This window comes from Salmo trutta, chromosome 2 (assembly GCF_901001165.1).
Source record: "Salmo trutta chromosome 2, fSalTru1.1, whole genome shotgun sequence".
NCBI classification, from domain to species: domain Eukaryota; kingdom Metazoa; phylum Chordata; class Actinopteri; order Salmoniformes; family Salmonidae; genus Salmo; species Salmo trutta.
The window spans coordinates 41,711,715-41,725,302 of record NC_042958.1 but is presented as its reverse complement, the minus strand read 5'-3'; the positions used below and the strand labels follow the sequence as shown (position 1 = coordinate 41,725,302).

General features: G+C 47.3%; 1 protein-coding gene across 1 annotated transcript in view; it reads right to left on the bottom strand.

Annotated features, from left to right (window-relative positions):
• Positions 1-13,588, bottom strand: part of LOC115155494 (striatin) — a 55,682-nt gene that overhangs the window by 5,643 nt on the left and 36,451 nt on the right. The window contains exons 3-11 of the mRNA XM_029702146.1: positions 12,388-12,461; positions 12,070-12,148; positions 10,558-10,734; positions 9,942-10,068; positions 9,544-9,715; positions 8,242-8,352; positions 5,234-5,380; positions 4,691-4,827; positions 149-324 (exon numbers count right to left, since the gene is read on the bottom strand). Of these exons, the coding sequence (XP_029558006.1) occupies positions 149-324; positions 4,691-4,827; positions 5,234-5,380; positions 8,242-8,352; positions 9,544-9,715; positions 9,942-10,068; positions 10,558-10,734; positions 12,070-12,148; positions 12,388-12,461 (1,200 nt within the window). The remainder of the gene's footprint in view (positions 1-148; positions 325-4,690; positions 4,828-5,233; positions 5,381-8,241; positions 8,353-9,543; positions 9,716-9,941; positions 10,069-10,557; positions 10,735-12,069; positions 12,149-12,387; positions 12,462-13,588) is intronic.

Sequence of the window (13,588 nt, the reverse complement as noted above, 5' to 3'; positions counted from 1 at the left end):
CCATTCCACTTTCATTTATTCAATTCAGGAAGTAAATTGAAATTCCAATTCTCCCCAATGAGGAAATGACTCCAAACCTGGTGAAAGGAATGTCTCTAGTGTGTCTTTACTTCTGTGAAGTAAACACTGAGTTGTAGGTCAGTCTTACTTCTTGGCGGGGGCAGTCTTCTGCAGGTTCCACATCTTCAGCGTGTGGTCCTCTGAGGCGGTGACTAGAACCGGTTCTACGGGGTGGAACGCCAGACCTCGGATCCCGTCAAAGTGGCTCCGCAGGGTAAACTTAGGGTTCCACGTCCTCCTCAGGGCATCCTTGTTGTTGGACATCTGAGGAGGGGAAACAACATGGATTATGGGTAGATAAAGTGTGGAAGTCAACAGCAATCATTTTCACCTCTTGTTAATGCATTTAGTGTGCAGTATTCCCAAGTGCTTGCTGTAGTTGAGGAAGGTATTGAGTGGACAGACATCAGTAATGCATGTATTTATTCAGACATGAGTAATGTAAATATTCAGACATCAGTAATGTAAATATTCAGACATCAGTAAATATTCAAACATCGGTAATGTAAATATTCAGACATCGGTAATGTAAATATTCAGATATCAGTAATGTAAATATTCAGACATCAGTAATGTATATATTCAGACATCAGTAATGTATATATTCAGACATCAGTAATGTATATATTCAGACATCAGTAATGTATATATTCAGCGGAAGCAGAGATGGCTTGGTTGGCTGGAGACCGGGCCTTCCTTTACACCACAAGATAATACAGGGCCTGGATGGCAGGGGCCTCGGCCCCAGTGACGTACTCACCACCCAATCGAGGGGAAGTGCAGTTGCTGTACCAAGCAGTGATGCAGCCAATCAAGATGCGTTTGATGGTGCAGCTTTGGAACTGAGGATTTTTTCATCCTCCTGAGGGGGGGAAAGAGGTGCAGTCGCGCCTTCTTCACGACTGTGAGGACCATTTTAAGTCCTTAGTGATTTGGACACCGAGGAACTTGAAGCTCTCGACCCGCTCCACTCCATCGTCAATGTGGAGGGGGGCGTGCTCGCCCTTCCGTTTCCTCTTGTCCACGATCAGCTCCTTGGTCTGACTGACGTTGATGGAGAGGTTGTTGTTCTGGCACCACACTGCCAGGTCACCGACCTCCTCCCTATAGGCTGTCTTCATCGTCGCCAGTGATCAGGGCTACCACCGTCGTGTCGTCAGCAAACTTGACGATGGTGTTGGAGTCGTGAGTGGCCACGCAGTCGTGGGTGAACGGGGAGTACAGAAGGGGAATTAGCACACACCCATGCTGAGGGTCAGTGTGGTGGATATGTTGTTGCCTACCCTTACCACCTGGGGTCGGCCCGTCAGGAAGTCCAGGATCTAGTTACAGAGGGAGGTGTTCAGTCCCAGGATCCTTAGCTTATTGATGAGCTTTGAGGGAACAAATGGTGTTGAACGCTGAGTTGTAGTCAATGAACAGCATTCTCACATAGATATTCCTCTTATCTAGGTGGGTAAGGGCAGTGTGGATCTGTTGGGGTGGTACGCAAACTCGAATGGTCTGAGTTGATGTGTGCCATAACCAACCTTTCAAAGGACAATACATGAACAATATATATATTGTTTTAAAATCCTGATCAATCTTTACACGATACCCCAAAATGACAAAGTAAAAACAACTTAAGAACTTTTAACAAATGTATTCAAAAAAATGGAATATTACATTTACATAATTACTTTACTCAGTACTTTGTTGGAGCACCTTTGGCAGCGATTACAGCCTCAAGTCTTCTTGGGTATGACGCTACAAGCTTGGCATACCTGTATTTGGGGAGTTTCTACCGTTCTTCTCTGCAGATCATCTCAAGCTCTGTCAGGTTGGATGGGGAGCTATTTTCAGGTATCTCCAGAGATCAGGTTCATGTCTGGGCTCTGGCTGGGCCTCTCAAGGACATACAGAGACTTGTCCCGAAGCCACTCCTGCATTGTCTTGGCTGTGTGCTTAGGGTCGTTGTCCTTTTGGAAGGTGAACCGTCGCCCCAGTCTGAGGTACTGAGTGCTCTGGAGCAGGTTTTCATCAATGATCTCTCTGTACTTTGCTCTATTCATCTTTCCCTCAATCCTAACTAGTCTCTCAGTCCCTGCTGTTGAAAAATATCACCACAGCATGATGCTGCCACCATGCTTCACCGTAGGGCTTGTGCCAGGTTTCCTCCAGAAGTGACGCTTGGCATTCAGGCCAAAGAGTTCAATCTTGGTTTCATCAGACCAGAGAATCTTGTTTCTCATGGTCTGAGTCCTTTAGGTGCCTTTTGGCAAACTCCAAGCGGGCTGTCATGTGCCTTTTACTGACAGGTGTGTGCCTTTCCAAATCATGTCCAATCAATTTAATTTACCACAGGTGGACTCCAATCAAGTTGTAGAAACATCAAGGATTATCAATGGAAACAGGATGCACCTGAGCTCAATTTAGAGTCTCATTGCAAAGGGTCTGAATACTAATGTAAATAAGGTATTTCAGTTTTTATTTTATACATTTGCAAACATTTCTTAAAAACCTGTTTTCACTGTGTCATTATGGGGTATTGGGTGTAGATTGATGAGGAAAATGTACTGAATCCATTTTAGAATAAGGCTGTAACGTAACAAAATGTGGAAAAAGAGGTCTGATTACTTTCCCAATGCACTGTACCAATGTAAAAAAGTATTTTTTTTAAATAAAAAATAAAAAGTCTGATTTCAATTATTATTATCCGACAATACCATTGTATTTCTATGCATTTTAGCATCACAACACTGAGGTGTAAGGGGTCCCCAGTTTCTTTTAGGTGGACTGGATCTTTATATTTACCACCTGGGTCCTGCTTCAGTAATAATAAAAAAATCAGACCGTCTTGTTGAGTGTCTGATAATCAACCATTTTTTACAGGAGTGGCTAAAACATGCTAATAACAGACCTTTTGAGTACATCGAAAAAATATTTGATATACCTCAACTACCTAATATGCCATCCAGGCCTGGAGATTTCCCCAGACTTGAAGGCTTTAATTGCATCTAAAAGATCCTTCTCTGTAATTAGGTCTTCACATCAGTGAAGGTCTGTATGGCTGTTAATTAGTAGGAAGAAGAAGAAAATCCTTACAATTAACTTTGGTTAGAGGAGATGGAGGAGACTGAAATGAAAATATATGCTTAAAGTACTTCGCTTCTTTCAAAACATAATTTGGTGAATCATGGATGACTGTCATCTGGGGAGGCAGGTAGCCTAGTGGTTAGAGCGTTGGGGCGGCAGGTAGCCTAGTGGTTAGAGCGTTGGGGCGGCAGGTAGCCTAGTGGTTAGAGCGTTGGGGCGGCAGGTAGCCTAGTGGTTAGAGCGTTGGGGCGGCAGGTAGCCTAGTGGTTAGAGCGGCAGGTAGCCTAGTGGTTAGAGCGTTGGGGCGGCAGGTAGCCTAGTGGTTAGAGCGTTGGGCGGCAGGTAGCCTAGTGGTTAGAGCGGCAGGTAGCCTAGTGGTTAGAGCGTTGGGCGGCAGGTAGCCTAGTGGTTAGAGCGTTGGGGCGGCAGGTAGCCTAGTGGTTAGAGCGTTGGGGCGGCAGGTAGCCTAGTGGTTAGAGCGGCAGGTAGCCTAGTGGTTAGAGCGTTGGGCGGCAGGTAGCCTAGTGGTTAGAGCGTTGGGCGGCAGGTAGCCTAGCGGTTAGAGCGTTGGACTAGTAACTGAAAGGTTGCTGGATCGAATCCTCGAGCTGACAAGGTAAAAATCTGTCGTTCTGCCCATGAACAAGGCAGTTAACCCACTGTTCCTAGGCCGTCATTGTAAATAAGAATATATTCTTAACTGACTTGCCTAGTTAAATAAAGGTTCAATAAAAAAATTAATTTGTAACAAGTTTCAGTACATTGTTTAGGGGGGGTAGCATTTCTATGCTGAAGATTATAAAATAATTTGGTACATTTTTCCCCATATTCGCTTTATTTTTATAATATATTACACTGGATCTTTCTTGAATAAGTTCCTCCATTTCTTTTGTTTTTCTTTTAACTAATTCTGTGCCTCTATGGTACAGTTTTTATTGCTATCTAACTGTACTGTTAGTCCTTCAATTTCCTTTGTTAATATGGATTCTTTTGACCTTAATTGTTTTTGTTTTATAGATGAGTAGTGAATTGCATGGCCTCTAAAGGCACATTTAAAAGTGTCCCTTACAATAAGGGGATCTGCTGTACCTATGTTATGTCTGAAAAAGTCAGTTATAAATTCTTCTGTCCTGGTTTTAAACAAGTCTCCAATATCCTTGTGGAAAATCTGTAAGAATAATGTGTATTCCAATAATTTTATGGGACCGACTGCATTTTGTCCCCTATCAAACATTTGGTGCCAGCGAGAATGACATAAGAAAGTATTCAAGACAACTAGCTTGATGTTTAAGCCTCCGCATATCCACTAGTTTCAATATATGAATAATATTCATCATGTCTTTAAGTGCATGAGGTTGATACGTTTGTTGAAGTATTTAAAACCATACTATCATCTCCCACCATAATAATTGAGCCATGTACGTTCATGATGACATATGTGAGTGCTACAGGGCGGTAGCCATTGTAGCGGTTAGCCTTAAGAGTTCTTGGGGAACAGGAATGAGATTTCTGATTGTATTTTAGTACAAAGGCCCACTCAAGAGGTGCTACTTACGTCGTACGCCAAGCTATCAGCCTCGTTGGCTACGGTAAGACCAGCCAGCTCTCCCAGTCCCAGTTCAGCCTCCATGTTCTCATCAGGACCCATTATGAAGGCCTTTCCTGAGGAGGGAGGGAACGTCAACGCCTCCACTGGAATAGATAAACACATAGTTACTAACCTGCAAAGGAAGCCATTACACACTGACAATGTTATGGAGATAACACTGGGCAAATACATGTTGTGAACTTCTGAAAACAAATCCCAAAAACTGTTTCCTGTTTTTTTCCCACAAAATCCCAGTTAGAGGATTCCCTGAATCAGAGAGGAATAAGCAGAAAGGGAACCTTTCAACTGAGAAGATTCTGAAAAACCAGGGAACTTTAGAAACCTTTTCTTCATTTTGCAACCCTAGTGATTAGCCCTGGGTCTGGCAGAGACCGGGGACAGAGAGACCGGGGACAGAGAGACCGGGGACAGAGAGACCGGGGACAGAGAGACCGGGGACAGAGAGACCGGGGACAGAGAGACCGGGGACAGAGACAAACAGGTCTGTACCTTCGTCCGTGCGGTTGTCCTGGTGCTGCTCGTTGAGCCTGGGTGCGTTGGAGCGGGCCTGGGGGGAAGAGGAGGGTTCTCTGGGACTCATGTCCTCTTGGTCCCGCAGGTTGGCCAGCATGTCCTGGAGCTTAGACCGGTTAGGTCCTGGGGAGAGCAAACAGGTAGGGGGAAAATGTTAGAACAGAGAGACAATATACCAGTAGTGTATACTGATAGTGCAGGGAGAAGAGAGGACATTACTACAGTATAGGGGAAAACAAAGCCAGACAGCAGTTGAGTGTCTATATTTGTTCAAACTGAAAAGGGAAGAAAAAGATGTCCATGATGTCGAGGGGTTGTGGGGGCATCCTGACAAACAAACACCCCCACACAGACCCACAAGGATGAAGACAACAAAAATAGAATTCCATGAGAGGAAAGACAGCAAGAAAAAAGAAGCAGGTTGTAACAGCACCAGAGCCAGGTTGTGACAGAAGTAAAAAATAATAATAATCATGTAAATGTAAGTAGAAGCAGGAGCTGCCTGCGACAGCAGAAGGAGGTGCAAATGATCCAAAAGGTGAATCTGGACAAAAGCTGAACATGACATTGAGAATGTACAGCCTGTCACTAAGGTCTGAGAATGTACAGCCTGTCACTAAGGTCTGAGAATGTACAGCCTGTCACTAAGGTTTGAGAATGTACAGCCTGTCACTAAGGTTTGAGAATGTACAGCCTATCACTAAGGTCTGAGAATGTACAGCCTATCACTAAGGCCTCAGAATGTACAGCCTGTCACTAAGGTCTGAGAATGTACAGCCTGTCACTAAGGCCTCAGAATGTACAGCCTGTCACTAAGGTCTCAGAATGTACAGCCTGTCACTAAGGCCTCAGAATGTACAGCCTGTCACTAAGGTCTCAGAATGTACAGCCCGTCACTAAGGTCTCAGAATGTACAGCCCGTCACTAAGGTCTGAGAATGTACAGCCCGTCACTAAGGTTTGAGAATGTACAGCCCGTCACTAAGGCCTCAGAATGCACAGCCCGTCACTAAGGTCTCAGAATGCACAGCCCGTCACTAAGGTCTCAGAATGTACAGCCCGTCACTAAGGTCTCAGAATGTACAGCCCGTCACTAAGGTCTCAGAATGTACAGCCCGTCACTAAGGTCTCAGAATGTACAGCCCGTCACTAAGGTCTCAGAATGTACAGCCCGTCACTAAGGTCTCAGAATGTACAACCCGTCACTAAGGTCTCAGAATGTACAGCCCGTCACTAAGGTCTCAGAATGTACAGCCCGTCACTAAGGTCTCAGAATGTACAGCCCGTCACTAAGGTCTGAGAATGTACAGCCCGTCACTAAGGTCTGAGAATGTACAGCCCGTCACTAAGGTCTCAGAATGTACAGCCCGTCACTAAGGTCTCAGAATGTACAGCCCGTCACTAAGGTCTGAGAATGTACAGCCCGTCACTAAGGTCTGAGAATGTACAGCCCGTCACTAAGGTCTGAGAATGTACAGCCCGTCACTAAGGTCTGAGAATGTACAGCCCGTCACTAAGGTCTGAGAATGTACAGCCCGTCACTAAGGTCTCAGAATGTACAGCCCGTCACTAAGGTCTCAGAATGTACAGCCCGTCACTAAGGTCTCAGAATGTACAGCCCGTCACTAAGGTCTCAGAATGTACAGCCTGTCACTAAGGTCTCAGAATGTACAGCCTGTCACTAAGGTCTCAGAATGTACAGCCTGTCACTAAGGTCTCAGAATGTACAGCCTGTCACTAAGGTCTCAGAATGTACAGCCTGTCACTAAGGTCTCAGAATGTACAAGATGCTGTTGATGTCGAGTCGAATATGATTGAGTTAGTATTTGATCCCTGGCAGACAGAGGTCATGCAGAGGTTCTGTAGGATGCACATTACTTTGCCACAAATAATGATCTGTATTGAGTTAACAACAAAACAAACAATGACAAGGAAATAAAGTGACTAAAACACATCCAGAGGTTGGACTAAAACACATCCAGAGGTTGGACTAAAACACATTCAGAGACAGACAGAAGAGTTGAAGATGGCAGGTGGGATGAACAATAACACAGACAGAAGCTAAAATAAGTGAGGAGAAAGATGAGAAGAAGTTTATTCTTTATTTGAAGCTTTGAGAAGATGACAGGGAGGAGAGGACAGGGAGGAACAGACAAGGAGGAGGAGACAGGTTCCGGGAGGAGGAGGAGACAGGTTCCGGGAGGAGGAGGAGACAGGTTCCGGGAGGAGGAGGAGACAGGTTCCGGGAGGAGGAGGAGACAGGTTCCGGGAGGAGGAGGAGGAGGAGACAGGTTCCGGGAGGAGGAGGAGGAGGAGACAGGTTCCGGGAGGAGGAGGAGGAGGAGACAGGTTCCGGGAGGAGGAGGAGGAGGAGGAGACAGGTTCCGGGAGGAGGAGGAGGAGGAGGAGACAGGTTCCGGGAGGAGGAGGAGGAGGAGGAGACAGGTTCCGGGAGGAGGAGGAGGAGGAGGAGACAGGTTCCGGGAGGAGGAGGAGGAGGAGGGAGACAGGTTCCGGGAGGAGGAGGAGGAGGAGGAGGGACAGGTTCCGGGAGGAGGAGGAGGAGGAGACAGGTTCCGGGAGGAGGAGGAGGAGGAGACAGGTTCCGGGAGGAGGAGGAGGAGGAGACAGGTTCCGGGAGGAGGAGGAGGAGGAGACAGGTTCCGGGAGGAGGAGGAGGAGGAGACAGGTTCCGGGAGGAGGAGGAGGAGGAGACAGGTTCCGGGAGGAGGAGGAGGAGGAGACAGGTTCCGGGAGGAGGAGGAGGAGGAGACAGGTTCCGGAGGAGGAGGAGGAGGAGACAGGTTCCGGGAGGAGGAGGAGGAGAGAGCGGGAGGAGGAGGAGGAGGAGGTTCCGGGAGGAGGAGGAGGAGAGAGGTTCCGGGAGGAGGAGGAGAGAGGTTCCGGGAGGAGGAGAGAGGTTCAGGGAGGAGGAGAGAGGTTCAGGGAGGAGGGGAGGTTCAGGGAAGAGGAGAAGTAACTTACTCTTTCCCCCCTTCTTCCCCTTGCGCTCCTTCCTGTACTCCTCCTTGAGTTTGGTTATCAAACCCTGGTCCACGTCCCAGGCCTCTGACATGGCAGACTGCTCCTCCTTCTCTACAGAGGGACAAACCAGACCTGTTCAGGACCCTGGACTATATATTTATATAGTGTTGTAGATACTGGAGGGGCTTTTAAAGGCAAGAGAAAAACCTCCTGGAAGTGGAAAGTCATTGTGGCCTCTGCCTATTACTTGATATAGGCTAGTCTGGGCATGATCAAGTAAGAGGCAGGGGCCACAATGACTTTCAACTTCCAGGAAGTTTTTTTCTTGCCTTTAAAAGCCCCTCCAGTATCTACAACACTCAGCTGGTTGTCTTTTAACTGAGCCTAGAGATGATAGTTCAAGTGGAAATCTATTTCTCTGGTAGAAACCCCCCCAAAAGAAAGTAGACTGTTGTTGGGCATCACTGTTTTATATGATAAGAAACCACACACTTTTCTTTAACCAACAGCCCCATTTTGGAACTAGACTTGTTTTTCCAGGTTTGGGGTAAGAGACATACTGTAGTCAGTCACAAAGAGAATCAAGTAGCACATTAACACACACACCCCCCCCCCCCCCCCAAGACTGGTGCACAGCAACCTCAGGACAAATACCAGCCCTCACAGAAACATACACGATTGAAGTTCACTTAACTTTACAAGAGTTTTGCCACGTTATTTATTATCCCTCCACTCTCCCTGTCCCACCCTCTCCGCACCCACCAACCCATGTCCCGGCCTCCACTTACCCATCCACACCTGTCCCACCCACACCTGTCCCACCCTCTCCTCACCCACCCACCCATGTCCCGGCCTCCACTCACCCACCCACACCTGTCCCACCCTCTCCTCACCCACCCACCCCTGTCCCGGCCTCCACTCACCCACCCACACCTCTCCCACCCTCTCCTCACCCACCCAACCCTGTCCCACCCTCTCCCACCCTCTCCTCACCCACCCACCCCTGTCCCACCCTCTCTCCCCTCCCTCTCACCCACCCCACCCTCCACTCACCCTCTCACCCAACCCACTCCTGTCCCACCCTCCACTCACCCTCTCACCCAACCCTGTCCCACCCCTCCACTCACTCTGTCCCACCCCTCCACTCACCCTGTCCCACCCCTCCACTCACCCTGTCCCACCCCTCCACTCACCCTGTCCCACCCCTCCACTCACCCTGTCCCACCCCTCCACTCACCCTGTCCCACCCCTCCACTCACCCTGTCCCACCCCTCCACTCACCCTGTCCCCCCTCTCACTCACCCCAGTCGGTCCCGTCCCCAGCGCTGCGGGACTCAGGCGATGTGTCCATATTGTCAGGGCTAGAGAGGAAGTCGAAGCCTTTCAGTGCGTCCTCTGCGTCCGGATCCTCACTAGTGTCCATACTGAGGGACAGGGCCGGTGATGATGACGATGGTGGCTTCTTCCTCACCATCTAGGGGACAGAGGGACATTGTACTGTTGGTACAGACCATTCTGATATTGTCAGCTCAGTTATTTTAGTTGACTGATCTGGTATCATCAACTTCAGATGAAAAAGGCTTTTGCTAAATGTGTGTATGATGCACACCTGTGTGTATAGTGTGTGTGTGTGTGTGTGTGTGTGTGTGTGTGTGTGTGTGTGTGTGTGTGTGTGTGTGTGTGTAGCGCGTGTGCCTTACGGTCCCCGTAGGTCCTGTCTGTTCCATGATAGTCCGATCCAACCCTGCACCATCTTCATCATCGTCTTCATCACAGTAGAACCTGAAGGTGTCCAGCACAGCACTGGACTCAGACACCTCAGTCTTCCTACACACACACACACAGACACAGACACAGACAGAGAGGGAGGGAGGGATTGGGCATCATGTCTGTTCCACTACAGTAGCATATTTGGGACAGTATTAGCAGCATATGGATGAGTCTGTTCAGGCCATTTGTTAACAGACTCAGGAAAAACATTTACGGCATTTATTTGCTGTGTTCTGAATGTTAACCGCGAGCAGGCTGGAGCTAGCCTGATAACCGCGAGCAGGCTGGAGCTAGCCTGATAACCGCGAGCAGGCTGGAGCTAGCCTGATAACCGCGAGCAGGCTGGAGCTAGCCTGATAACCGCGAGCAGGCTGGAGCTAGCCTGATAACCGCGAGCAGGCTGGAGCTAGCCTGATAACCATCCTGATCTGTTTCACTAGGTCATAGAAATAGAATTACAGGAAAGGACATTCACATTGTTGTTCTGATGCGTTTTTGCCTTCAAGTAATTCTATCATTGTCTTGAGTGAAGTTTTGTATACTCACCGTCCTCCAGTGCCGGTGCCTTTAGGTACTGTGTCTGTCCCGTTGACCAGAGGGGTCTCTGACCCAGTCCTCTCCCCAGGTCTACCCCCTCCGTCTCCAGCCATAGCCAGCAGGGTTTTCACCCTCTGAGACTTCACATCCAGGATGGTGTCGGTATAACCCACCTCCTGAAGATACCTGGAGACATAAAGGGGGCGCTGTCAGGAGAAAAGCCGCCATAACAAATAAATGACAAGACACACAACATATTGCTGAGTCTACCATTTTAACAAATCGCAGGATTGACGTTACATCAGGACAATCTGTAACCGATCAAAGAGGCGAGCTCAGATATGACCTACAGTTCGTCATGGTGGAGTATGGAGAGTAGTAACGATCAGTACTGTCAAAGGGATCCTCATCATAATGCTGTTTTTAATGTTATATTACCAGGTAAGTTGACTGAGAACACATTCTCATTTACAGCAACAACCTGAGGAATAGTTACAGGTGAGAGGAGGGGGATGAATGAGCCAGTTAGAAGATGGGGGATGATTAGGTGACCGTGATGGTATGAGGGCCAGATTGGGAATTTAGCCAGGACACCCCTACTCTTACAATAAGTACCATGAGATCTTTAGTGACCACAGAGAGTCAGGACACCCGTTTAACATCCTATCCAAAAGACAACCCCCTACACAGGGCAATCACTGCCCTGGGGCATTGGGATATTTTTTTTAGACCAGAGGAAAGAGTGCCTCCTACTGGCCCTCCAACACCACTTCCAACAGCATCTGGTCTCCCATCCAAGGACCAACCAGGACAAATCCTGCATAGCTTCAGAAGCAAGACAGCAGTGGGATGCAGGGTGGTATGCTGCTGGAGGTGTATGGGTAGTCGTAGTAATGATAAGTACTGTCCAGGAGAGGGAGCTGTTGCCCATGTTTTCATTGTCCCAGAGCAGCTTGGTAGAGCAGTACCAGTCCATCTGTCTGGCAGCAGGTACAGCAGTACAAGTCAAGTCTGTCTGAGGAGCTGACGGCCTTGTTTCCAGGGTTAGTGGTATGGTATAGTAACTCACTGTCTGAGGAGCTGACGGCCTTGTTTCCAGGGTTAGTGGTATGGTATAGTAACTCACTGTCTGAGGAGCTGACGGCCTTGTTTCCAGGGTTAGTGGTATGGTATAGTAACTCACTGTCTGAGGAGCTGACGGCCTTGTTTCCAGGGTTAGTGGTATGGTATAGTAACTCACTGAGGAGCTGACGGCCTTGTTTCCAGGGTTAGTGGTATGGTATAGTAACTCACTGTCTGAGGAGCTGACGGCCTTGTTTCCAGGGTTAGTGGTATGGTATAGTAACTCACTGTCTGAGGAGCTGACGGCCTTGTTTCCAGGGTTAGTGGTATGGTATAGTAACTCACTGTCTGAGGAGCTGACGGCCTTGTTTCCAGGGTTAGTGGTATGGTATAGTAACTCACTGTCTGAGGAGCTGACGGCCTTGTTTCCAGGGTTAGTGGTATGGTATAGTAACTCACTGTCTGAGGAGCTGACGGCCTTGTTTCCAGGACAGCTGGTTGTTCAGAGAGCCAGTGGTCTCATTCTCATTCACCTCATCTGGGGAGAAAAAGGTATTTTGTCTGTAAATAAAATTGGGCTGTCAGTCAGTCAATGTGTGTGTGTGTGTCAGTCAGCGTGTGTGTGTGTCAGTCAGCGCGTGTGTGTGTGTGTGTGTGTGTTTGTCAGTCAGCGTGTGTGTGTGTGTGTGTTTGTCAGTCAGCGTGTGTGTCTGTCAGTCAGCGTGTGTGTGTGTGTCTGTCAGTCAGCGTGTGTGTGTGTGTGTGAGTCAGTCATACCAGAGTCATAGCTGGGAGGTTTCATGTCTCCTTGGTTCAACTCTGTTCCATATTTTAACTTGTGGTACTTGGCCCTGGAAGAGAGAGCAAAAATAACCGGGTTAACCTCTCTTGGGTAGGAGGCAGAATTTTGGATGAATGAGGTGCCCAAAGTAAACTGCCTGCTACTCAGGCCCAGAAGCTAGGATATGCATATAATTGGTATTATTGGATAGAAAACACTCTAAAGTTTCCAAAACTGTTAAAAATAATGGCTGTGAGTATAACAGAACTGATATGGCAGGCGAAAACTTGAGGAAAATCCATCCAGGAAGTGGGATATTTTTGATGTGGGTACTTTTCTATTGAATGCCTATACAGTATCTAAATGGTTAGGACCAAGATTGCAGTTGCTATGGCTTCCACTAGATGTCAACAGTCTTTAGACATTGTTTCAGGCTTGTATTCTGAAAAACGAGGAAGGATGAGACCAGTTTGTAAGTGGCATGCAGAATGAAGCAGAGCTCCTTTGCGCGCATGACCGATAGCGCACCCTTCGCTCTTTTTCTTTTCTATTGAGTACGCTATTGTCCGGTTGAAATATTATAAATTATTTAGACAATAGACAACCTGAGGATTAATTATAAACATTGTTTGACATGTTGACGAACTTCACCGGTAAAATTAGGATGTATTCGTCTGCGTGTTTTGACCGCCTTTGAGCCAGTGGATTACTGAACAAAACAGAGTTTTTGGAATATAAAGAGGGACTTTATCGAACAAAACGAACATTTATTGTGTAACATGGACACTTGTGACTGCAACCATATGAAGATCATCAGAAGGTAAGTAATTAATTTTATCGCTATTTCTGACTTTTGCAATTCCTTTACTTGATTGTAAAAATGTTTGTATGCTTTTGTAAGCGGGGCGCTGTCCTCAGATTAATCGCATGGTATGCTTTCGCCATAAAGCCTTTTTGAAATCTGACAAAGCGGCTGGATTAACAAGAAGTTAATCTCTAAACTGATGTTTAACACTTCTATTTTTATGAATGTTTAATTTGACTATTTCTGTATATTGAATTTGGCGGCTGTGCGATTTCACCGGATGTTAGCGTCCCACCTGCCCATAAGAAGTTAAAAGATAACGATCTATAATTATGACTGAGAAAAATCTATCCATACTTCCCAATCAATAACCAGGTTTTCATCCAACCTTT